Source organism: Centroberyx gerrardi, chromosome 16 (genome assembly GCF_048128805.1).
Source record: "Centroberyx gerrardi isolate f3 chromosome 16, fCenGer3.hap1.cur.20231027, whole genome shotgun sequence".
NCBI classification, from domain to species: domain Eukaryota; kingdom Metazoa; phylum Chordata; class Actinopteri; order Beryciformes; family Berycidae; genus Centroberyx; species Centroberyx gerrardi.
Genome location: NC_136012.1, coordinates 9,241,664 through 9,265,120, shown reverse-complemented (window position 1 = coordinate 9,265,120; position 23,457 = coordinate 9,241,664). Strand labels below are relative to the sequence as shown.

General features: G+C 43.7%; 1 protein-coding gene across 2 annotated transcripts in view; it reads left to right on the top strand.

Moving 5' to 3' along the window:
* Positions 1-16,416, top strand: part of LOC139925867 (neuronal acetylcholine receptor subunit alpha-3-like) — a 21,663-nt gene extending 5,247 nt beyond the window's left edge. Inside the window, exons 2-7 of one of the 2 annotated variants that reach the window (XM_071917374.2) lie at positions 11,514-11,653; positions 11,781-11,825; positions 11,939-12,048; positions 12,615-12,822; positions 13,563-14,609; positions 16,291-16,416. In XM_071917374.2, coding sequence (XP_071773475.2) covers positions 11,514-11,653; positions 11,781-11,825; positions 11,939-12,048; positions 12,615-12,822; positions 13,563-14,609; positions 16,291-16,416 — 1,676 coding nt within the window. Of the gene's footprint in view, positions 1-11,513; positions 11,654-11,780; positions 11,826-11,938; positions 12,049-12,614; positions 12,823-13,562; positions 14,610-16,290 lie in introns of those variants that run through there. The other variant, XM_078288981.1, reaches the window with a different exon arrangement.
* The last annotated feature ends 7,041 nt before the right edge of the window (positions 16,417-23,457 follow it).

Sequence of the window (23,457 nt, the reverse complement as noted above, 5' to 3'; positions counted from 1 at the left end):
ACCCTCACTTGGGAATAAGACTCCAAGATACCTGAACTCCTCCTCTTGGGCAGCTGCTCACCCCTCACCTGGATGAAAAAAGACACCTTTTTCTGGGAGAGAACCATGACCTCCACCTTGGAGGTGCTGATCGTCATGTTGACTGCGTCACGCTCAGCTGCAAACCGCTCCAGTGCACATCAGAGATCACGGTCTGATGAAGCCAGAAAGACATCATCATCCACAAACAGCAGAGATGCCACCCTAATTTCACCGAACCAGACACTCTCCAGGCCTCGGCTGCATCTTGATATCCCGTACATGAATATCACAAATGGGACATGGCCAGAGGGGACAAGGCACATCCTTGTTGCAATCTGATGTCCACCTTCAACAAGCCTGACTTAATGCACAGAGCACAGCTCTGGTGTCGAATGTTTAGGGACTGAATGGCTTGCAGCAGCAGCATTGGCGCCCCGTACTCCCACAGCACCTCCCATGTGATACCTTGGGGAATGCAGTCGTAAGCCTTTTCCAAATCCACAAAAAAATGTAGACAGGATTAACAAATTCCCATCACACCTCGATTATCTGTGAGAGGGTAAAAAGCTGGTCCACTGCTCTGCGACAAGGACGGAATCCGCATTGCTTCATTGATTCCTTCTGAATTCGAGTAGTAACTAAGCCTAAGTAAGTCCTAAGTAAGTAAGCAAGCATATCCTTTCATATTATGAGATAAAAAGTTAGATTGTAAGACACAACTTACACAAGTTACCAGGCCATTCCTCATGCCTTCAGATGGCTGAAAAAAGCGCTAAACTGTACAATTATTTCGGGGGCAGAACAAGAGTGTTGCAGCACTGCATTGTTGCATGCAGAGCCTCCACTCTAATGAAAGATGACTGCAAATGCAACATCTGTAGCTACATCTAAACACATTCTAAATCCAACCGTTAAGGCTCCATCCATCATATGAAAACACAAGGTGTAATCAGTCATCCAGAGCCGCTGGGTATTGAGTATTCCTACCTTTCAGGAAAATTCAACTGGGAGCGATCTAATCTCTCTTTCCCCTCCTATCTGCTTTTTCATTTGCCTGGCAGACTGTCTGATTGTTGGTCTGCTTATATCCATGATGCATATACCACTCCCCATATATCTCAGCAGTGCTCACTGGATGAGCACATATGGCACAAACAGCAAAGTCTGTAGATTTGTTTTTCCTCTAGTATTTGTTAATCATCTAGTAGAACCAAGTTGTGTTTTGGAGTGTGTGTGTTCTGTCTTTGCCTTTCCCTCAATATGGACAAACAGCAACGTGGGAGTCAATATGAGTATGGGTCAATATGGGAAGTGTTAAAGGTCTCAGGTGGAGTTTTGATATTTACTGTAACAGTATAATTGCATTGGGCTACTTAAAAGATTGCCACAGTTAGATCACCTTTACATTTGATGCAGTGCATTTTTCCTCTCTGCTGGTTTACAAATGTTTCTTACATGTCTTAACATACATGTTACATGACAAAATAAAAACATTTTGTGGAGAATGCAATCTGAAATCTCAGAATTCTTCCCAAATGAAAGCATGGAAGCAAGGACCTACTGCTTATAACCGTGATAGTCATTTCATTGGTAAAGTTATAATTTGATTTGGTGGTAATATATCAATGCTTTGGTGGTAATATATCAGTGAAGAGATCCCATACTGTTCATGATGATTCTAATCATAGCTGAATGGATATAGGGCAACCTCTAGGACCTCTAGGGCAACATACACAGACAGGAACATGTGTGCATGTATGGATGTAGGCAAGCCCTCATACACATGAAGACACATATAAGCTAAAACATACACACACACAGGCACCCAGTGCACATACAGCACATGAGAGCCATATGCTTAATTGGATGGTCACACCACATGCAGTAATCACTCTGGATCCTCTTGTGAATCATTCAGCATGTCACAGTCAGGCTCTCAAAAACCCTGGAGAGCAAAGACACGCTATCTAGCTTTTCTCTGCTCTCTCTTGCTGTCACTCTTTCTCCTCTTATCTCTTCTCTCCCCTCTCCCTTATTCTATTTGTATTTCCGTCACACACACACACACACACACACACACACACACACACACACACACACACACACAGACACACTGTGTCAGCAGTGTATTATTGGAGGGTAATTAGTTCCTCCAAAGTGTCCAAGACGCGCTCCCAGACCCATCACGTCAAGCACATGCCTGATCAAAGGGCCTCCCCAAGGGGCTTTAGGCTCCTGTAGCTACAAGAGACGCAGATAGACTCACTCTTTGGCTTGCTAATTCGAAATCAATGTTGCTATTTAAGGGAGTAATGCATGACTGCTTGACTTGGCTTTCTCCGTGTCAGCTGTCTAGAACAAAGGCTTGTCTCTTGTCACATGTCAAGACGGGAGAAGCAAAGAGTGCATGTCCGGTAAAGCTAAACCTGACTATAAAACTGAATTCACACTTGTGATTCTCATGATCTGGGACAGTTCTCCTAAAGTTCGTCCTAAAGCTGATAGTCATCAAGAAACATTTTGTGGTTTTCTGGTTCGGACCTGTTATCTCTGCTATGAAGTAACCCTCATTTGGGTATAAAAGCTCAATGCCCTATGAACTCAGTGATTCCAAAAAGTCAATCCTCCATTCAGTTCAGTTGGAATAATGTGATTTGTCACAGGTAGGACTGCTTTGAAGAGGGCAGTATTCTTCATGAAACATCCTAAATCACATATGATTTATCACTCCCTGCCTGCACACTCATATATGCAGTGTTGCGGTGCACAAATTAAATTAAAAACTAAGATCCCGGGTTAAGAGCCCAGGCGTGTAGCGAATGGTAAAAGTAGTGTGTAGACTCAGCCAAGGTGAAAGGGCAAAGGTTATAATTAACTTCCTTTAAATGAAGGATACTTAAGATCTTCAGTGGCAGAAAGAAGAAAGGGAGTTAGGGGAGTGACTGTACCAGCACAGAAAAATGCATTGGCTTTATTTTTTTTTCACAGTGAACAAAAGGTCCAATTAATTGAGCGATTATAATTGCCCTCATTTCCCCTCACCCAATTAGAGGCTTAAACGAGGTTGTGGGAGTGCGGCGAATCAGGGAGCGGCGGCCAGTATTTTTAAGGCAGGTACCAAGAGCTGAAATTACAGAAGGGGTCTCAGGAGAGAGGCCTTTTCATTAAGCTTTAAGACTCAACTTGCCTCTGCCCATGACCTCGGGAAACTTTTTGAAAGTTTCGAAGTCACTATATAATGGACCTTTTTACCCATGGAGCCTCCGAACTGGATCTGAAGGCTTTCAGTCTTGTTTCCTACTGGTCAGAATAATTTGGTAGCAAAGACTTCTGGAGAGAGATTAGCGCTTTGCCATAAGTTTCAGGTGGGTGGTAACAAGGAATTAAATTTATGTCTATGAGAAATCACTGCATATTCCCTCATCTGCTGCTCTCTGCTCCACATTTTATTTTTGGATCCCACACCTTTGTGTGGGACAAAATGTGGGGTGGAATCCTAGTGCAGTCTTTGTGTGTGTGTGTGTGTGTGTGTGTGTGTGCGCGTGTGTGTGTGTTGGAATGGCTTGCGCTAATTTTTGAGACAGACCATCCGTTTGACGTAGCCTTCTTAGATAAAATTACCTTGACCTAGGTTATATTGGTAAGATAATGCTCCTGATATTTGACAGCTTTGGACATGTTTACAAACTGGCTGTTAGAGCCTTGCTGACTGCAAGTCCAACTAAAAACAGCCAAACAACTACTGGGTTCAGTCTCTGCAGTAACAGTTGCCTGGATCGTGTGGCGGAGACGATGACGATGACGATGACGATGACGATGACGATGTTCTGTATAGTCTTGTTAAACCTCTGCAAACCTCTCGTGGAATTTGCTGGACTCAAATAATGCATTTATGATATTATTATATTACTTTCCACCCCCTACAGATATTAGCATCATGCATTTTTCAAATTTCCAAAGGGTTTTGAAAGTCTTTCATAAGAACCAAGAGCCATAGAATTTATTCAACCCAGAGAGCAGCATGTAATCCTTCAACTGAAGTTACAACATGAAAATCAGCAAAGTTGGAGTTACATGGTCTTCACATGATAACAAAAAGCAATTCCTGTATGATAATTTCTTCATTTTGCATTGCATCAATTCACAATAAATGAAAAAAATGACTGACATGGACTGATTGCAATGCAGGACTGAATTTATTTTTTGCAGAGGGAATTTCAGTCCTTCTCTGTGTCCTCGGCTGCACAGCAGCAGCTGCAGAGTGTTTTAAACAGCCGGCGGAAGAAACGTCAGACTCTCTTCTTCTTGGTCTTTTTTACCTCTGAAAAGTAAAAGAGCAAAGTCAATGCCTCAGTTCATCTTGGTGGAAGTATTAGCTACAGTGTGAACGGACCTGATGAAGAACTACTACCTGATGTGGTGTCAGAGGATTGTTGCACCTCCTGCTTCTCCTCAGTGCCGACCAGGCTGCTGCTCAAGCCTTCCTGGACTGGAGTAATGGCAGGAGCTTCAGTAGGGAGGCTCAGAGGAACCCCAGGAGCTTCAGTAGGGAGGCTCAGAGGAACCCCAGGAGCTTCAGTAGGGAGGCTCAGAGGAACCCCAGGAGCTTCAGTAGGGAGGCTCAGAGGAACCCCAGGAGCTTCAGTAGGGAGGCTCAGAGGAACCCCAGGAGCTTCAGTAGGGAGGCTCAGAGGAACCAGAGGAGCTTCAGTAGGGAGGCTCAGAGGAACCCCAGGAACTTCAGTAGAGAGGCTCAGAGGAACCCCAGGAGCTTCAGTAGGGAGGCTCAGAGGAACCAGAGGAGCTTCAGTAGGGAGGCTCAGAGGAACCAGAGGAGCTTCAGTAGGGAGGTTCAGAGGAACCTGAGGAGCTTCAGTTGGGAGGGTCAGAGGAACCAGAGGAGCTTCAGTGGGGAGGCTCAGAGGAACCACAGGACCTTCAGTAGGGAGGGTCAGAGGAACCAGAGGAGCTTCAGTAGGGAGGCTCAGAGGAACCACAGGACCTTCAGTAGGGAGGGTCAGAGGAACCAGAGGAGCTTCGGTTGGGAAGCTCAGAGGAACCACAAGAGCTTCAGTAGGGAGGGTCAGAGGAACCAGAGGAGCTTCAGTTGGGAGGCTTGTGTCCTCTTCTAGGCTCAAATCTCCATCAAGGGGGGTGGAGTTCATGGCTCTTTCCACTACAGCTGGCTGAGTGGAATCATCTAGTTCCACCTGAAGAGGGAGAGAAGCCGTTTAATTTTGGAAAATTATACTGTTTGTTTTTTTTTACTCCACAGTATCTTATGCAGCTACTTTATCATACTTGTGCGCAGATCTTCTTACCTCCGTGTGTTTCTGTGGCTCGAATATCACACCGATTTCCCCCACTGTGACGTCAACGATCCTGGTCAGCAACTCAGGCCCAAAGCGGTTCAGCTCTTCCACCAGGAGGTCCGGTGTGTATTTCTCTCTCACCTTCTCCTGGATAGAAAGGACCTTCTCGTCCCGGATGGAACGGGAGAAGGCAGCCTGACAGTCCATTGAGGTCAGAGAGGCGGAGAGCTTGTCCTGAACGGCCTTGGTGAGTCCGACAGCCAGGTCGCTGAGCTGCAGCGAGGGCATGACACACAAGAGGCTCGCCGGATGAATCCAGAAGCCCTGCAGCACTTTGGGCACAACCAGCATCGTCACTTCCTCTGGGCCGAGGAGGCTGGAGCCGGGCCGCTGCTGCTGCTTCTCCATCAGGCTCCTGGTGGCTTCCTCAGCCAGCCGGATGATCTGAGGGTCTCTGACGATGAGAGACGTGCAAAATGAGTTGAAATACACATTTTCTTTAACCTATCTTATTACTATTGGCTGTTGCAAAGCCCCAATTTCCCCACTGGAATCATTCAAGTTTCATCTTATCTTTTAAGGACTGTTGGCTTCAGGTGAGTTGAGCACCATTTGGGCTTCAAACTCAATGTCTCTCATTTTCATGCTGATGTTCACTTCCCACACCTGAAACAAGAAATGGGATGCACCATTAACATTTGACATATTTACAGGATCAATCTAGTGTTATGTGATCATTTTCATGATCATGGTCTTACCAGCGCGAGGAGAGGCTGGACACTTTCATCAAAACCCTCCAGTCCAAACCTCCACAATCTTCAAATAGAAAAAAAACAGAAAGGTCATCTTAACTGTTGCTCTATTTTCTGCTCATTAGTAACAGACTAGATTAACATGAGCAGAGTTGATGATAGATTGAGTGGTGGACTGTCTGTATGTGTCGCAGCAAGTCTCACCGCCCCCTGAGAGATTTCTTGCCCCGCTCCACCAGCCAGTCAGTCATGTCCTCAGCTGTCAGCTGAGATGGGAGACGGTTTTGTTGCTGAAGCCTCAACAACTGCACCATCAGTTTTTTCTACAACAGAATGGAAAACATCAGATGTCTTCATGTATAAGCATAAGAGACACTTTACCAGAATTGATCAGGTGTTTTCTTTTGTGTAGGCCTGAAACAAAAGTGGTTCTTACTACTTACTGCAATACAATATTTCCTCTCCCAGCAGAGCTGTACAGTGTCTCCGTATATCGGTGCATCAAACAATGCCTTTGAAGGAAATTAGATAATGTCACTCAAAAGCCTCTTATGCCACATTTTAATTACAGCTCAAAATCTTTACAATTTAACTGCAATAAATGCTCACATACCTTGATGGGGCTATAGATGACCCTTTCTCCTTCTATCCAGTCCATGGATGTTTTGTTACTGGATGACAAATCAACAGTGGAGAAACAACAATCAAATGTACAACCAAACTCACAACTACAGAACAGATGTAAAAGCAGTCAAACACAGTTGATACTGGTGGCTGAAATGAACTGAGGGTATTCAGGGAGAAAGTTTCTGTGGGAGACAGAATGGACTGACTGTTGAGTCACTGGGAGTAGAATTCAGCTCTTTATGACAGATTCTGTTTTGGTTCAGCTGTTCAGGCAGAGATGACCAGGGAAAATAAATGTCTGGTCAAATATGATGATCAATTATTAAAGATTAATTTGATTGATTAATAAAGAAGTTGCCTTAACACACAATCTCTTAATCACACAGGAAAATCTTTTTGCAAGGCAACACTTGAATAGATGTTACTCCTGTGTTTTCATTTGGTTAGTTGGTATTGTGTGTGTTGCCTACGTTGCCCAAAAAACCTCCAAGTGTATCAGCACCTTTATGACTGTGATACGCACACTGTGTAACATTTTGGTCAACACTGCAGGGTAACATACCCCAAGTAGATGGCTAAACACTCTCACATTGTCTACATGGCAGCTTCTAATGCTATGGTATATTAGTCTCGCTTTAATTCCTGTTGACCGACACGTTGCCTTGTTCACATCCTTTAGGGCCAAGAGCGCTTTTATAATTTATTAACCATTTACACTGTATAGTAAAAATAAACTAGGACTGCAAACAGTCATGGACGGGGCCGGCCAGATGTAGCGAAAGTAACAACAAAGAATGCATGTTTATTCTGCAGCACCCATGATAAGATCTGTCCATCCATATAAAGGCAGATTTCAAAGTAGTGTCAAATATTCAGTTTTCAAGATAAAATTCTGAGTGTTTGTGTACTTTATCTAGACAAAATAGAGATGTCTGTAATTTATTTTTACAAGGGTTGAATGCTCCATGAGTGAAAAACTGATGTTTAGAGGTGCTCTATTTTCCATTGACTGCAATAGCTGAAAGGAGGACAGAATTCAAATAATTCAAATGCCAGTTGAGGAAGTTTGGCATGGGACTGAACCTACGTGCAAAGTTTTGTGCATTTTCATGCATAGGAAGGCAGTTTTCCTCGGAGGAAGAAAAAGTAGAAGAAACTGGCAAAAATACAAGAGCAGCAGCAGAGCTGCTGGCCGGCCCCTAATTAACCAGTAATAAAGGAGAGTTTTACTGATCATATTTATGCTGACACAATCTTAAATGTTTATTTTTTTCCAGCGTTGATGTTTCAGTGTAATTTCTCCACCATATTTCTCCAGTTACAGCAATCACTCTGCAACTCAGAGACTTACAGCTACAACTAAGAAAACGATTAATGAATAATGTGTACATAATAATAATAACTAATAATGTAACAACTTTTAGTTTTAACTGATTAATTAACCAAAAGTTGTATATCTAAGAGGACAACATAGGCTATGGACACTCAAAGACACTTAACATCAAAGGCAAGCCAAACATAAAACAATATAAATTTAGGATTACACAGTAGGGAGATTACTACTAGAAAGCTGCAAAATCTCAAAATAGCAACACAGCACAGCATAGACTGCTAAAAAATAACATATAATATCCATAAAATCCAGCAGTTTTACCATCTCTTGCTGACATAGCTTCCATGCTTTCCACCACAGAAGTAATTTATTAATTATAATGATATTATTATATTACTTTCCACCCCCTACAGATATTAGATGTATCATTCATTAATCTGAGACACAGGTTCAGGTTAACTGCCTTGCTTAAAGGCACAGTTTGTTCGACACCTTAGATAGAAGACCAGCATCCACCCAGTTGGCAGCTCAAACTGGGAAACACCCGTGCCAGTGCTTGATAACAAACCAGTGACTCTCTGGCATCTGGTCAGCTTGGTTTATACCATGAACGGCCATTTCAAATGAACAGAACCTGATGTAAAATCCTCTGTATAGTTTGAGTAGTGCTCTCATACTCTGTATTTAACATTTGTATCAGCAGCTGCTACCTGGTCAATCCTGCTTTCCTTCACTCTCTTGTTTGTGTGTGTGTGTATGTGTGGGCGTGTGTGCGCGTTTTTGGGTACAGTTTTATGTGCACCAGATGTTGTGATTATGTAACTGGCATGAATGTGTTGGTGATTGGATTTTTACCTCTGTAACCTGATGTTACCTCTGAGCTGTGTCTGTCCCTTGCAATGTTAAAACAGGTTATGGATGTTGTTCAGTATGTTTCTGTATTATCATTCTTAGATTCTGATATTACTGGACACACTTCAAGTGATTTATGTTTCAGATTGACCTTAACTTGCTCAGTGGAACCAATCACCCGTGGAATGTACATATACAGGCCATCAAATAGACTTAATAAGGAATACAACCAAATTAAATTCTTTCTTCCAAGACCACGAATCATGGTCATCAAGTCATTGCCATTTATATTGCTTAATTATATTTTGACTTTGCCATGCAAGTTTGCCAGCTAGCCAACTTGCGCTCTGCAAAACTGAGGTTCTTTGGCTCCGCCCACTGAGGTTTAACTCAACCAATGAGATTATTTCTGACTCCAGAGCAGCTCTACATCCGAGAAATGTTTGTATAACTAAAACTCCTATGTATGTAACTTAGACAGTGTCAGTTGTTGTTCTTCCTTGCACCTATTGGTTATATGACTAACACTTTCAGTGATGAGATGCATGAGGAGAAATATGAGGACATGCAAATTATTGAGAGATGATGATGGTGATGATGATGATGATGATGATGATGATGATGATGACGAGTACATGTACAGGATGATAAGTGAAAATAGTATTTTACTGGATCGAAGAGGGTTAACTGAGTCACGCTGAATGAAACTGTCCCATTAAAAGGCCATGTTTTATTTATTTGTTGAGTGTCTGTGTGCGTGCCTATTTGTGTGTATATGGGTATTAGTTGCGCCCTGTTTGGCCTTTCAGTGAAGCAGCACCCCCCCACCCCCACCCCTCCAACACTAAAAATGGCTCTGCACGTGCAGGTTTGATGGTTTGGGACCATGTTCAATGATGTGTGTGCCCCTCCTTGACTTGAAAGGTATGATGGGAGTGGTTGGCCTCTACTTTCAAAAGAAGTTTTGTCAGTGAGGCATTGCCCAGGCAAAGCACTGGTGTTTTAACTGGTTGACTGGTATCATAGTAACAGAGGATACTACCAGACTTGGCTTCTCAATAAGTAGACACTGACTGATGTACCAGGAGCTTGTTTATGTACAAGTATTATGTCTGTGTCATGTATATGTTTAAAGATTTATGTTATGTCTGTGCTGGCTTGACAATACGTTTCCAATGTAATGTCATATTGGATCTTATCATATTAACATATTGTTTATTTTATAAAACCTGGGAAACTATATTTCATCATGGTTTCAAATACTGAAAATAGTTGCCCTGGAATCTGCCTGGCAGTTAAACAGTCTCTAGCATGGCCAGATCACTTTAAAGACAAGATACAAAGGCACAAGCACTGGCACAGTGAGGTAAAGTTTGTCTTTCCTGCTCATCTACGTTGTCAGATGAATGTAACATTAAAAGACGGATATGAAATCCGAGAGTCAGTAAGTGGGTATAAGATGAAGTGAGAGAACAAACAGATACAGTCAATGAGATATAGTGAAAGAGTGAGGGAGATGATTAAGTAGAAATGGGAGGAAGAGACTGAGATGAAGATAGTAGCAGATGAAGAGACAGAGTGCATTTCTGGTTGTTTTTCTGTGGGGATATATAGCGGATTTGGAGCCTAGTGTCTCCTGAAACCACTGGCACAGCCTTTTTTTGAAGTCGTGGTGGTGGTGGCGGTGTGTGTGTGTGTGTGTGTGTGTGTGTGCTGTCCCAAGTGAGGCAACATTTTCTGCTTGGACAGGCGTGGGTCTATGTCCCATCCCAGGCACCAGAGTTACTAGTGGCAGTTTTCCACGATATGACCTTCAACTGAGCCTTTCAAAGTACACTCAGCATTTAACAGTGAAAACACAGTCACACGCGCACACACGCACATAAATATACACAGACACACACCAGACAAGATCACAGCATTCCCTTCTTGCTGAAAGCATCCTCTGCTTGGAGATTTGCTAAAAGCTTTGAAGCTTTCACTTGCCCTCCTCATGTAAACACACAGCTGAAATACGCAATGCCTTGCGTAGCACTCTTCGATCTCCCACAGCCCTCTTTCTGCATCCAGAGCAAACAGACATTGATTAAACTGTTAATATGGATGTGGGATGATATGTCTCTTGCTTTCTCTGCGTGTCTCTCTGTCTGTGATTTCCTATCTCTCATTCTCTGTCTCTCACTCTATTTTTCTCTCGCTCTCTGAAAGGAATACACCATGTCTTTTTAGATTGTCCCATTGGTCAACTTATCCGCAATAAACGAAAAACGACATCCCCCAACCTTAGACCCTCAATGAGAACAAGGAAAACCTGTTCCCATTGAAACTTGCATGAAAACCTCATTAGGAAAAAAAAATGGAAGAATCCCTGGCAAGGGCCACACAGAGAGGGAAAACTGCCAGATTTAGCCACATATTGTTCAAAATAACTTACCCTTTAGCTTTAGTTTTCTGACTTTTGAGATAATGCTAATCGCCTACTATCACTCTACATAGTGTATGCTAAAGAGTAGTATCGCTTTTATATTTCTTATTTTATCTTTCTCTCTATGATTTTGTCTATCTTGTTATAACCTTCTTCTTCTTCTTCTTCTTCTTCTTCTCCTCTCTCATTAGGCTGTTATTCTTCCAAAGGGGAGGACAGATTATTTCGGAGGTTATTCCGGAGGTACAACCAGTTCATCCGACCAGTGGAGAATGTATCTGATCCAGTCACAGTGGAGTTCGAGGTCTCCATATCCCAACTGGTCAAAGTGGTAAGACTGGAGATCACATATCACCCATCCATCCATCCATCCATCCATCCATCCGTCTGTCCCTCCATCCATCCATCCAAGTTCCTCTCCTGTTGTTGTCTAATTTGTCTTCTATTTGTCCTCTCAGGATGAGGTGAATCAGATCATGGAAACCAATCTATGGCTGAGACATGTGAGTAAAGTTCAGATCCGATCCTTGATGTGTGGTCTTCAATGACGCCAAATGCTTTGTACACAGTGAGTTCTGTTAGGATCTGATCATTTATCGGTTTGCCTGTGTTTCAGGTCTGGAACGACTACAAACTGAAATGGGCCCCCATTGAATATGATGGGATCGAGTTCATACGAGTTCCTTCCAACAAGATTTGGAGGCCAGACATCGTCTTGTACAACAAGTAAGAGCTTGAGTGCACAAATGCTAAGAGGAGAAGAGCGCCAGTCAGTTTGCCCAGTAATGCTATGCTGAGACATTTTCAGGCTGTCTTCAATGATTCCTTTATTGTGGTTTAGTGCGAGTTCACACAGCGAGCAAGTTGAATAATCATTTGCCTGAAGTCTTTCTGTGACCTTGGACAAGTCAGATGATGTTGACCACAGTCACTTTCTCTCCTCTTTGTTGGCAAGCAGAGGTTTGCTGCAACTGAATGTCAGACATCACCCATGAGCAGGCAACCACATATTTGCAGTCCTATATTGCATGTCCTGCATATTGCTGCAACATGTTGCTCAAATTAACCATGGGCAGTAGCATGATGATGTGGTTGCTGTCAGTCTGAATGCAGAGTCAGCCCTTTTTTTAGACCTTTTTTATTCATGAGTCCTCATTTTCACACCCTCCTCCCTATATCCTGATGTTACATGATTTATTTCTGCCCACCCTGTTCTGACCTTTTCGGTTAAAGGGGATAATGGCCTTTGAATGCAATGATGTTAATGCCTCCTTGAAAATGCCCTTTCTCAGTGCCGTGGGCGATTTCCTGGTGGAAGACAAGACCAAGGCTCTGCTGAAGTTTGATGGCACCATCACCTGGGTTCCTCCGGCCATCTTCAAGTCCTCCTGCCCCATGGACATCACCTACTTCCCCTTCGACTACCAGAACTGCTCCATGAAGTTTGGCTCCTGGACCTACGACAAGGCCAAGATCGACCTGGTGCTCATCGGCTCAAAGGTCAGTGGGACACTCAAAATCACAGGGGAGAGATCCTGTCCACCTAGCATGAGTCATTCTATGCTATACTACATATGTGTACTGTACTGCACTATACTATAGTATACAATACACGGCATGAACAAGAAGCAATGTTTTGTGGGATATTGTGAACATAAAATGGTAGAGCTTTTGCACACCTAATTCAAGGTGACAGGTGCGTAGGAGAAGACCATAAGTCGGCAAGTAAAGAAAGAAAAAGCTCCCACACAGTCTACTGAACTTTTATTAGAACGTCTTTATTAGGAACAAGTACTGAGACCCAAAATATAACCTGATGAAGGTCTCAGTACTGAAACGTTGTTCCTAATAAAGATGCTCTTAGCAGAGTTCAGTAGACAGTGTCTGGGAGCTTTTTCTTTCTTTATGTGATATTGTGAACAATAAAAGTGTTTCATCCCAACATGTCATGAAAATGTTAGCTGATATTCATTACTTGTTAATAACAAGATTGTATCCTCGAAAATTTTACTATTGTGTTGCAAAAATGTTTAGATAAAAAGTGACTAACTTCAATAAAATCCCTTTTTACTTCCATGCCAGCATTCATTTAGTGAGGTGTCACAGTTTACAAGAGGCAGATTTTGAACATTTTGAACTAACCACTTTTCATAGAGGGAGATCGTTGGTCTTAAAATAGCATTCCTCAAAATAACTTCTAAGCAATATTCGCTTCACAGTTGTGTTTTGCTTTTCACCAGGTGAACCTGAAAGATTTCTGGGAGAGCGGAGAGTGGGAGATCATCGATGCTCCGGGCTACAAGCACGACATCAAGTACAACTGCTGCGAGGAGATCTACCCAGACATCACCTACTCCTTCTACATCCGCCGCCTGCCGCTCTTCTACACCATCAACCTCATCATCCCCTGCCTCCTCATCTCCTTCCTCACGGTGCTCGTCTTCTACCTGCCGTCCGACTGCGGCGAGAAGGTCACCCTCTGCATCTCCGTCCTGCTCTCCCTCACCGTGTTCCTGCTGGTCATCACCGAGACCATCCCCTCCACGTCGCTCGTCATCCCCCTGATCGGCGAGTACCTCCTCTTCACCATGATCTTCGTCACGCTCAGCATCGTCATCACCGTCTTCGTGCTCAACGTCCACTACCGCACGCCCATGACCCACACCATGCCGGAGTGGGTGCGGTCCGTGTTCCTCGGGGTGCTGCCCAGGGTGATGCTGATGAGGCGGCCCATCGACCAGGGCTGCTCCACCTCCGGGAGTATCGGCGGAGGGACGGGGGGAGGAGGAGGAGGAGGAGGAGGAGGGAGCAGCGGAGGGAACAAGAAGAGGAAGAACAGCCTGGGAGGAGGTGGAGGTGGAGGAGGAGGAGGAGGAGGAGGAGGAGGAGGGGTAGGCATTGGGGGTATCACCGGGGGCGTAGCGTGTCCACCGCTGGATAGTGGAGCCGGGGGAGGAGGCGCCACCTCAGCCGGGGGCTCCATGAACTGTGTGGAGTACAGCGACATGAACCGCGACCTGAACCGGGATATGAACAGGAGGTGCCCCTACCGAGGGAAGGAGGTGCCGACCCCGGTGCCTCCCCCGATGGTGCCCCCTCCTCCCCAGGCCCCGCAGACCCAGGCGCCCCAGGAGTCGGAGCTGCCCAAGCTGCCGAGGGCCCTGAACGCCCCGGCGTCGGTCAACGCTGTGGTCGCCTTCTCCGTGGTGTCGCCAGAGATCAAGCAGGCCATCGAGAGCGTCAAGTACATCGCCGAGAACATGAGGACTCGCAACAAAGCCAAAGAGGTACGTTAGCCAGCATGAAGTTTGAGTTGTCTTGTTACAGTTTTTTCATACGTACCACAGTGTAACCACAAAAAGTAAAAGTTCTTTCTTCTCACTAAAGAATGGACAAAGTTTTTGTGCATTTTTTGCATTATCGCATTATTTGAGGAATGTTTAGGATAGCGGCTTCCCATTTGATTTGAAATATCTCTCTCAGCTGTAGGACTAATAACACCATGAACCATGGTTTAGGATTATATCCTCAAGTGAGAACTGGACAGAGGAGAGGCCTCTCTATCCTCTTCCCTGGGTTTACATAATAGGAGCCATTACTACACTTTAGAGAAATGCTATTACCCAATGTGCTTGTCCACACTATGGAAGATATCCATCTTAGTTTAATCTAATATTGAGTTTAAAAAATAGCATTTTCTTAAGACAAGTGAAAAAATGCCAATGAGCTGAGATAATTGCATTTGTTTTCAATGCAAATCAAATTGTTTAAAGAATTTAGAAATGTCATTTTTTTTTATACTAGTGGAGAGATTTGCCTTAGATAGTGTCACTTGTTCCGAGAAATTTTGTGAAATAAGTGAAATGGCATTGGAAATAGGTGGAATTATCTCACAACATTAAATTATTCTTCACTTTCCCTAAGAAAAATAATGTTTAAGACTGAATACGAGATTAAATAACATGTTAAGATGGATATTTTTTGCAGTGCAAGCAGTCCTGAAATGCCATGGAAAACTCCAGGCCGAAAACACACACACATACAGTAGATATACATACAGTATATTCTCTGTTACATGTGTCTTAACTGCATGATGTGTGCATTTCTACCTGGCTTGGATCTAACTGCCGTTAAAGCCATTTACATGGAGCTATGATGGGAGTGTAAAGCTGCTTGTTTGTGAGAGACGGAGCGCTCTGCGTACGCCTCCCTCACACTCTGTATGCTCCTGATATGTTTGTTCCTGCTGCTCCATCTTTTCTTAGCAAAGCCTGGATGCTTCAATGATGCATACAGAGGAGCCGTGCTCCCTCCCCTAAGCACACAATGGTGTTATGGTTACTTCAGCCTGATCCAATCGGCCACAGCTGGCTGCTCTAGGAATATATATGCGTACACACACACACACATACTCACGCGCGCACACACACAGTACTAACCCAATAACAAGATGCATGGTAGCGGGTGCTGATGGTTCCAGATAAGAAGGAAAGAAGGAATGAGAGAGAGAGAAGGAGAAGAGAGATTACTTCATCTCTCATACACACACACACACACACACACGCACACACACACACACACACACACATACTCACACACACACCTCTATTTATTTCCCCATAGCCATAAAAATCTACTGTGGACACAGTGGAGTGAAAGTGATGGTTAGTGTCATTGCTAGAAATCGCACGTTTCTTTTTCAGATGCCATTAAGCAAAGGTCGATGTGAGTCTTTTAGAGAGAGTGAGAAAAAGAAAGCAGGATGGAAGGAGAGAGAGAGAGAAGTAGGGAGGAGGAGAGAGAGCAGATGTATTCCACATGACCACTTGCATCCTAGATATTTTTGTACTCTTGCTTCATTTTTGCCCTAAATGGTTTCTCTTCTCTTCTCTTCTCTTCTCTTCTCTTCTCTTCTCTTCTCTTCTCTTCTCTTCTCTTCTCTTCTCTTCTCTTCTCTTCTCTCCTCAGGTGGAGGATGACTGGAAGTACGTCGCCATGGTCATCGACAGGATCTTCCTGTGGGTTTTTGTGACGGTGTGTGTGCTGGGAACTGTGGGACTTTTCCTCCAGCCGCTCATCAGCTTCTTAAAGTGAGACTCTGCTCCGGAAGCTGTTGGATCCATCTTTCTCTCGTCCTTTCTCTGCCCCACTCTCTCCCTCTCTCTTTTTGTCTCTTTCTCTCTCTCTCTACCCTGCTACCCCGAAGAGAGTCCCCACACTGGACTCTCTTCTTTCTCTCTTTCTTGCTTCCTTTCTCTCCCCTTCCTTCTCTTCCTCTACTCTGGGACCATCAGCCCTCACTTCCAGCCCTCAGCTGTCAGCTTCCTCACATGAAATGCTGAACTTTTTCCATTCCTCCTTGTTGTCACTCTATTCCCACGCTATGACTCACCACTGCCTATGTATGACCTAATTCACTTCAGACTCTCTTTTCGCTTTGTGTGCATTCTTTCTCTGTGTATTGTCATGAATTTGTCATTCTACAATCTCATGTCTAACTGTATTCAGTTAAAAAAAAAATCATTGTCTTGCTGATGGGTTAATGGGTAAATGGTTCAGCCATCAGTTAGTATAGAAGAACTTCTAAGATACCTTAAGCCAGTGAAATAAAGACAATACACCTGGCTTTTGAGAAATCCAGTGCAGTATGTATTTCTGTGATTTACAGTACAGGTGAAGAAAAATACTTAACTTGCTGGTCATGATTTGTATGCATCTCTGGTTGTAATGTAAAATATGAAGTCATTTTATGGCTGCCACTCATGCTTGGGGATTGTTCACCTGTTGAAATCATATTCATCAACTGCATTTGTACATGTCATAGACCTGCTCTCACCTCTGTGTCCCCCTGTACATAGATGTGTAAAATACAAGTGAGTTATGCACTGCAAAAAATGACAAGCTGTCCAGTGATTTCAACTTATTTCGTGATATTTTTAGTCGAACTGTCTCACTGCACTGGCAGATAATCTTGCTGGTTTCATTACATTTCACCTGATACATGCCAAAATGACTTCTTTCACAAAATCATCATAAAACAATGCAGAAAATCGTGAAACAAGAAACTTTTTCCAAGACAATTTCACTTTTACCAAATAAATGTCCTGAAACAAGGTAGTTATCCTTTATCCTTTATCCTTCATTATCCTGAATAAAAAAGTCAAATTTGTTGCAACCGGTATAATTATCTGCCAGTGCAGTAAGATGATTTCACCAAAAAAATCCTAAAATAAGCTTGATAAGTCTGGATACAAGATAAAATAACAGTTTTTGCAGTGAATGTCCTCTGAAGAGGACATGAGCTTGTACAGACAGGGTGATGTGTTGTCCATACATGGTTGTCACATAAAAAACATTCATTTTACCATTGTGCATCTCACATGAATTCACAACTTCAGTGCAAACATACAATGTATAGAAACACTCTGAATTGCACAATGTAGATTAAACCTGTAAACAGATTTAAAATGGCCAAACTGTCTGCAGTCATTTTTAATAATAAATCCACTGTAAGAGTTAGTTCATATAGGGAAGAATGGTCTTTTTTGTCCGCTGTCAAGGTTTCATATTCATGTTGGCTATGAATCACAGCATGATTGCTTGCCTGTTCATGTATGTTACAATCCTTTTTGAAAGGTTAATGCCCTCTGCCCCAGTGTGTGTTAGCGTGTGTTAGCGCGCGCGTGTGTGTGTGTGTGTGTGTGTGTGTGTGTGCGTGTGCATGCATCCCACAGGCGTTTTCAGCTATGGGACCAGGGCTAATGTCAGACGATGACAAGGGTTTATTAAACAGCGCTATTATAGTAAAAGAGTCATCAGAGTGGTCGGTGCCTCTGGGAAGAGAGAGAGAGACAGAGACAGACAGAGAGAGAGAGAGAGAGAGAGGATAGAGGGAGAGAAGAGAGTATGAAAGTAACAGGTCAAATAGGTCGGTGGAAAGGGGCAGCAGTAGCTTGTAGGCAAGAGAGGAGTGCCTTAAATGCCTCACATCAGTAGACGATAAGGTCTTTCTAGTCTAGTCTAGTCTATTTTATTTATATAGCCCTTTATCACAAGCATGTCTCAAAGGACTTAACATATCATACATACCACTTCATATATACATGGTATGCTGCATCTTATACATACTACATATACTGCATCATATGCCATACTTCACACAAACACACTAACGCCTATGGGCAATTTAGAGTCTTTTGTTCACCTGACCTGCATGTCTTTGGACTGTGGGATGAAACAGAGGGAGAACATGCAAACTCCACACAGAAAGGACCGAGGCGGAGATTCGAACCCACAACCTTCTTGCTGTGAGATGACAGAACTAACCACTGAGCCACCGTGTCGCCAAGTTTCTCTCTCAGGCAAAAACACCATAAAGGAATACACCAAGTTTTTGGGAGACTGGCATGTTGATCAGCTTCCCTGTTAAGTGATGAGAACATAAACACCAAAACCATCCATGTGTGCCTGGTAGATCCTTGGCTCTGCTGCTCTTTAGTGTACACTAGGTGACTCGCATAATCCAAAGTGAGAAGACTGAACTCTTAGTAATAAAGCTTGCTGGTGGTTTTTACAATATGGCCTGTAGTTTCATAAATATGATATATGATGACATACATTACCACTCAAAAGTTTGGACACGCCACATTTTTCTAAATTTTTACTATTTTCCAGATTTTAGAATAATAGTAAAGACATCAGAACTATGAAATAACACAAATGGAATTACGCAGTGACAATTTTCCTATGGAAACACGGAAAGTGGCCCCTAATAGTTCAAAACATTTTATTTTTATATCACATTTTCTGTAAATTTTACCAATCCTCTACACAAAGCTGCCAGGCTTGACTGCATAACATTTAAGATTATTTACTATTTAGCTTTAAAGCTGCCACAAGTTTCACTTTCTCACTTTTCGCCTACTATCACTCAACGCACTGAGGCAGAAAGCGTGGAGGGAGGAGTGAGGAGAGGAAAGGGTGCAGCGCCGGGGGAGTTAGCCAGCTGTCGAGGAACCGCTGGAGGGGCCAGCTCATGTCGTTAGGGTCCTGATATGAGTCATCACATGGTCCCCTCTGCAGACTGGCTGCAACACTGCAGTTACATAAACAACAACTATAGGTTAGGGTCCATGTCACATACATATGTATATGTATATCGGCACAATACCCTTTTTTCAATGCTGTTTTGTGTATTGAATCAGGTACTGTGTTCATTTGGAACTTGCTCACTCACTTATACAACGGATCAAATATTATCATCTCAAAAAGCTACCAGCCAGTGTGACGGTTGGCACTTATTGATTTATCCGCTAAAGGCAAATTTCAGACCTTGCAAGTGCATATGATTGAAGCTATTTAATAACTGAGTTTAGGGGAAAGAGATGGGAAAATAAGTTTTTGAAGTTGATTCCAACAATTTCAGAATTTTGTAGGCCTCTCCTTTGTTTAGGACAGTCAAGTAGTTTGATATGCTACTTGTGGTGCTGAAATAGGCAACAGATTGCTTCACAATTATTGCAGTAAAGTCTGTTTTTACAAGACAATGAAAAGACATACACACACACACACACACACACACACACACACACACACACACACACACACACACACACTTGGGTAGAGTTGAACTCCAAGTGGCACAAACTCTGTTCCTAAGCAAAAGCACAGCAAAGCATTTTCTTTGAAGCTTTCCTCTCTTTCTGACTTTTTGATCCCTCTTTCCCTCCCTCCATCAAAGGTCACGGGTGAGTCTGAATGTGCCTGTCAGCACTGACACACACACACACACACACACACACAGAAAGTTCAGGGTGGTGAAGGCACAACATGCATTCCCCCCCCCCCCCCCCCCCCCCCCCCCCGAGTCAGATTGGAGTCTGACTCTGGCTTTGAATTGGCCCAGCCTGTGGCTCCCAACAACTCAGCCCCTCACTGTTAATCCCCACTCGTGTGTATGTGCGCACGCATGTGAGTGTGCGTTCAAGAGAGGGAGAAAAAGATTAGACATGTCACCTGGGGAAGCGAGAGAGCGAGAGACAGACAGAGAGAAAGAGACAGAGAGAGAGAGAGAGAGAGAGAGGGAGGCAGAACAGAACGCCTGTGTGTCCATATGTGTATTCGCCAGCATGGATCTTGCTACATGGGGATTATGGAACGGCTAGAGTCAAGTTATAAATATGGAGATGCAGCTGCAGCAGCAGCAGCAGCAGGCGTACAAGCAGCCACACAAAGTAGCCTATCAGCCTGACAGGGTCACATCAGCGCCTGTCTGCTACAGGATGAACAGATCAGAGAGAGAGAGAGAGAGAGAGAGAGAGAGAGAGAGAGAGGGGCTCATTCCAGCTAAATTTGGACAGTATTTGTATGCTGCATGCAATTTATGTAACTGGCTTTCCTCCCAACTTATTGAGTCGCCCTTCAGACTTCTAACAAGGAACATAATGATATAAGCAAGCCGCCCGACTACGTTTTTTTTTTTCAACACATCTTTCTGATTCCAGATTTATATTCAACTACCTGACTCTCCCAAACAAAGCCGCCGCCCTTTGAAATATTTTGATGCAGCTTATATAATATTTTCCCAACCCCAGCCCTACAATCAGCTTGTTAATCATTCGCTGAAAGCCTGAGCCGTGTTTGTTTGAATTTGTAATGGTGCAAGTCAGATATTTTAACCCTGTGGCTCTTTCTTGAATGGCTGTTGATGTGTTTGGTGGCGGTGGGAGCAGAGCAGAGCGTAGCACAGCGCAGCGCTCGGTGCTAAGTGGAGGGATAATACATTATTAAGCCCGGCGCATGGATGAATATTTTACATGATTCTTCACTGTTGATGACGCTGACGGTTCGCGTTCCAGCTCCTGGATAGCAGGACTCCTGGTGAACGGACTTGTCGCCAAGTGTGTGTGTGCGTGTGTGTGTGTGTGTGTGTGTGTGTGTGTGTGTGTGTGAGGGATGCAGAGAGAGGAAGAAAAAGAGAGCAAGAAAAAAGAGAAAGAGGAGTGATCATCTTTGTAGGGGGTCGTTCATAAGCTTGTCGTTCCTGATCAAACTTTTAGGAAATTTTGCAGTCTGATGTCATTCTGCTTAACGTGCAGCCTCACATGCTTCACCTACACTTGTCTTTCTTTCTTTCTTTCTTTCTTTCTTTCTTTCTTTCTTTCCTTTCAAATACGCCCTACTCTCCTGCTTTATTTTATTTCCTTTTCCACTCTTTCCACTCCTTCCCTCCATCCCTTACGCAATCATGTGTGTGTTTCTTCCTCTCTAACTCTTCATCCCTCCTTCCCTCTCTCCCTCACTCTCTCACCTCCTAACCCCCCCGCACACACACACACACACACACAAACACACCAAGTCTTTCTTTCTGCTCTCGGCGGCAGTTGAGGGGACCCTTCCTGCCGAGGTGTGAGGACGGAACGTGGCGAGGGGACATCTGCAGTGGACTAGAGCATGCTGGGAAAGTGTGTGTGTGTGTGTGTATGTGTGTGTGTCGTGGGGGGGGTGCGCATACGCTTAGAAGGCTAGATGGTAGGACGGTGAACTAGGGTTAGTCTCCCGTGTCGTCAGGAGCAGAACGGTACGTGCCGGGGGCCAGTCGACCGTGGCTAAGTAAAGGAGACTCTCCTCTAAATAATTCATTCCAATGGGAGCCTTGTGAACACACACACACACACACACACACACACACACACACACAGATGCAGGCCCCTCTCGTACACATAAGTGGCTGTTGCTTGAAGTAGACACACACACACACACACACACACACAGCCTTACGCACAGACGCTCACATTAGCACACGTACTTTACCAAACACACACTCACACATGCTCACAAAGAGCAGGCTTCTAATTTTACTCTCTGATGAATATTTATAGAAGGAAAGAAGGAAACATTGTCTTAGAATTCAAAAAGAGCATTTTGGTGGAGCAGCAAAAAAGCGCTTCTGGCTGGAGAATGTTTCCACTTTCCTGGGTTTCAGAGCAAACATCACTTACAGATACTTCAACATATCATTTAGAGGAATGCATACTATACAGTCATAATACAGTCTCCCTTGCACATTATTTGTTTTCACATTTGATAATATATTTCTTGTCATTTTTGGGTGATTCATCCATATGTAACAAGGAGAGCTGCTGTGTTTCCCCTTAAATCTACTCTACTAAGAGGATGTAGTGAAGAATGAGTGGGACGTCACCCGTCTTCATCCTTCATCATCCTCAAACAGCCCCTCGCTTGATATTCTGTATGTGTTGCTGATGTATTTTTCACAGCGATGCAGTTTCACTCAAGGCTCTTTCTCCTAAGATGCAGCATAACGGAAAGGAAGGGACAGATTCTTTAAAAGAAACATAAACGCGCTATTAAGAGACACTAAGAATTGACTGTGGGCTTAAGTAGCTTGTGCGTGTGTGTGTGTGTGTGTGTGTGTGTGTGTGTGTACCTGCAAGGCCCGGGACAGATGATTTGCTCCTGAATCCGGATTTGGAGGCAAACCTGTAATTCCCTGTGTTACACACACACACACACACACACACAAATCACACATCACACATGCACAGAGAGAGAGAGAGAGAGAGAGAGAGAGAGAGAAGCAAGGGAGATGGAGAAAAAGGGGGGAGAGACGAATGATTGACTTGAAAAATAGAGAAACGAACTGTATTTAAAGAAACCGTTTTTTATTTTTTTATGGAGCGTAATTACAATAATGGTAAAGCTGACAGTGACAGTACAAACTGAGGAATCACAGTGCAGGGAGGGATTATGAAAGGTAGAAGGTAGAAAATAAAAGCTAGAAAATAGTAGACAGGAGTGAGTCTTAGATCTGCACTATGTAACCCACTTTTTTTTTTTTATGTACACTGTTGCAACATCAAAAAAAATCATCCTAACTTGTGCAGAGGCAGAGCCATGAGCAGCACCCTGGGCCTGTGTTACAGTACAGAGAGCACCTGCTGGGAGCTTAGGGCGAGACAGACAGGTGGACAAGCTTTTCTAGTGCCGACCGGGGCCTAAATATTTGACACAAAGGAAGGGAGGAAGGAAGGAAGGAAGGTCATGACATCGCTTCCTAACTTCCGAGCTTCCCTCTCTTGACGTGATCCAATCAGCTTTCAGTGTGGGTTCACA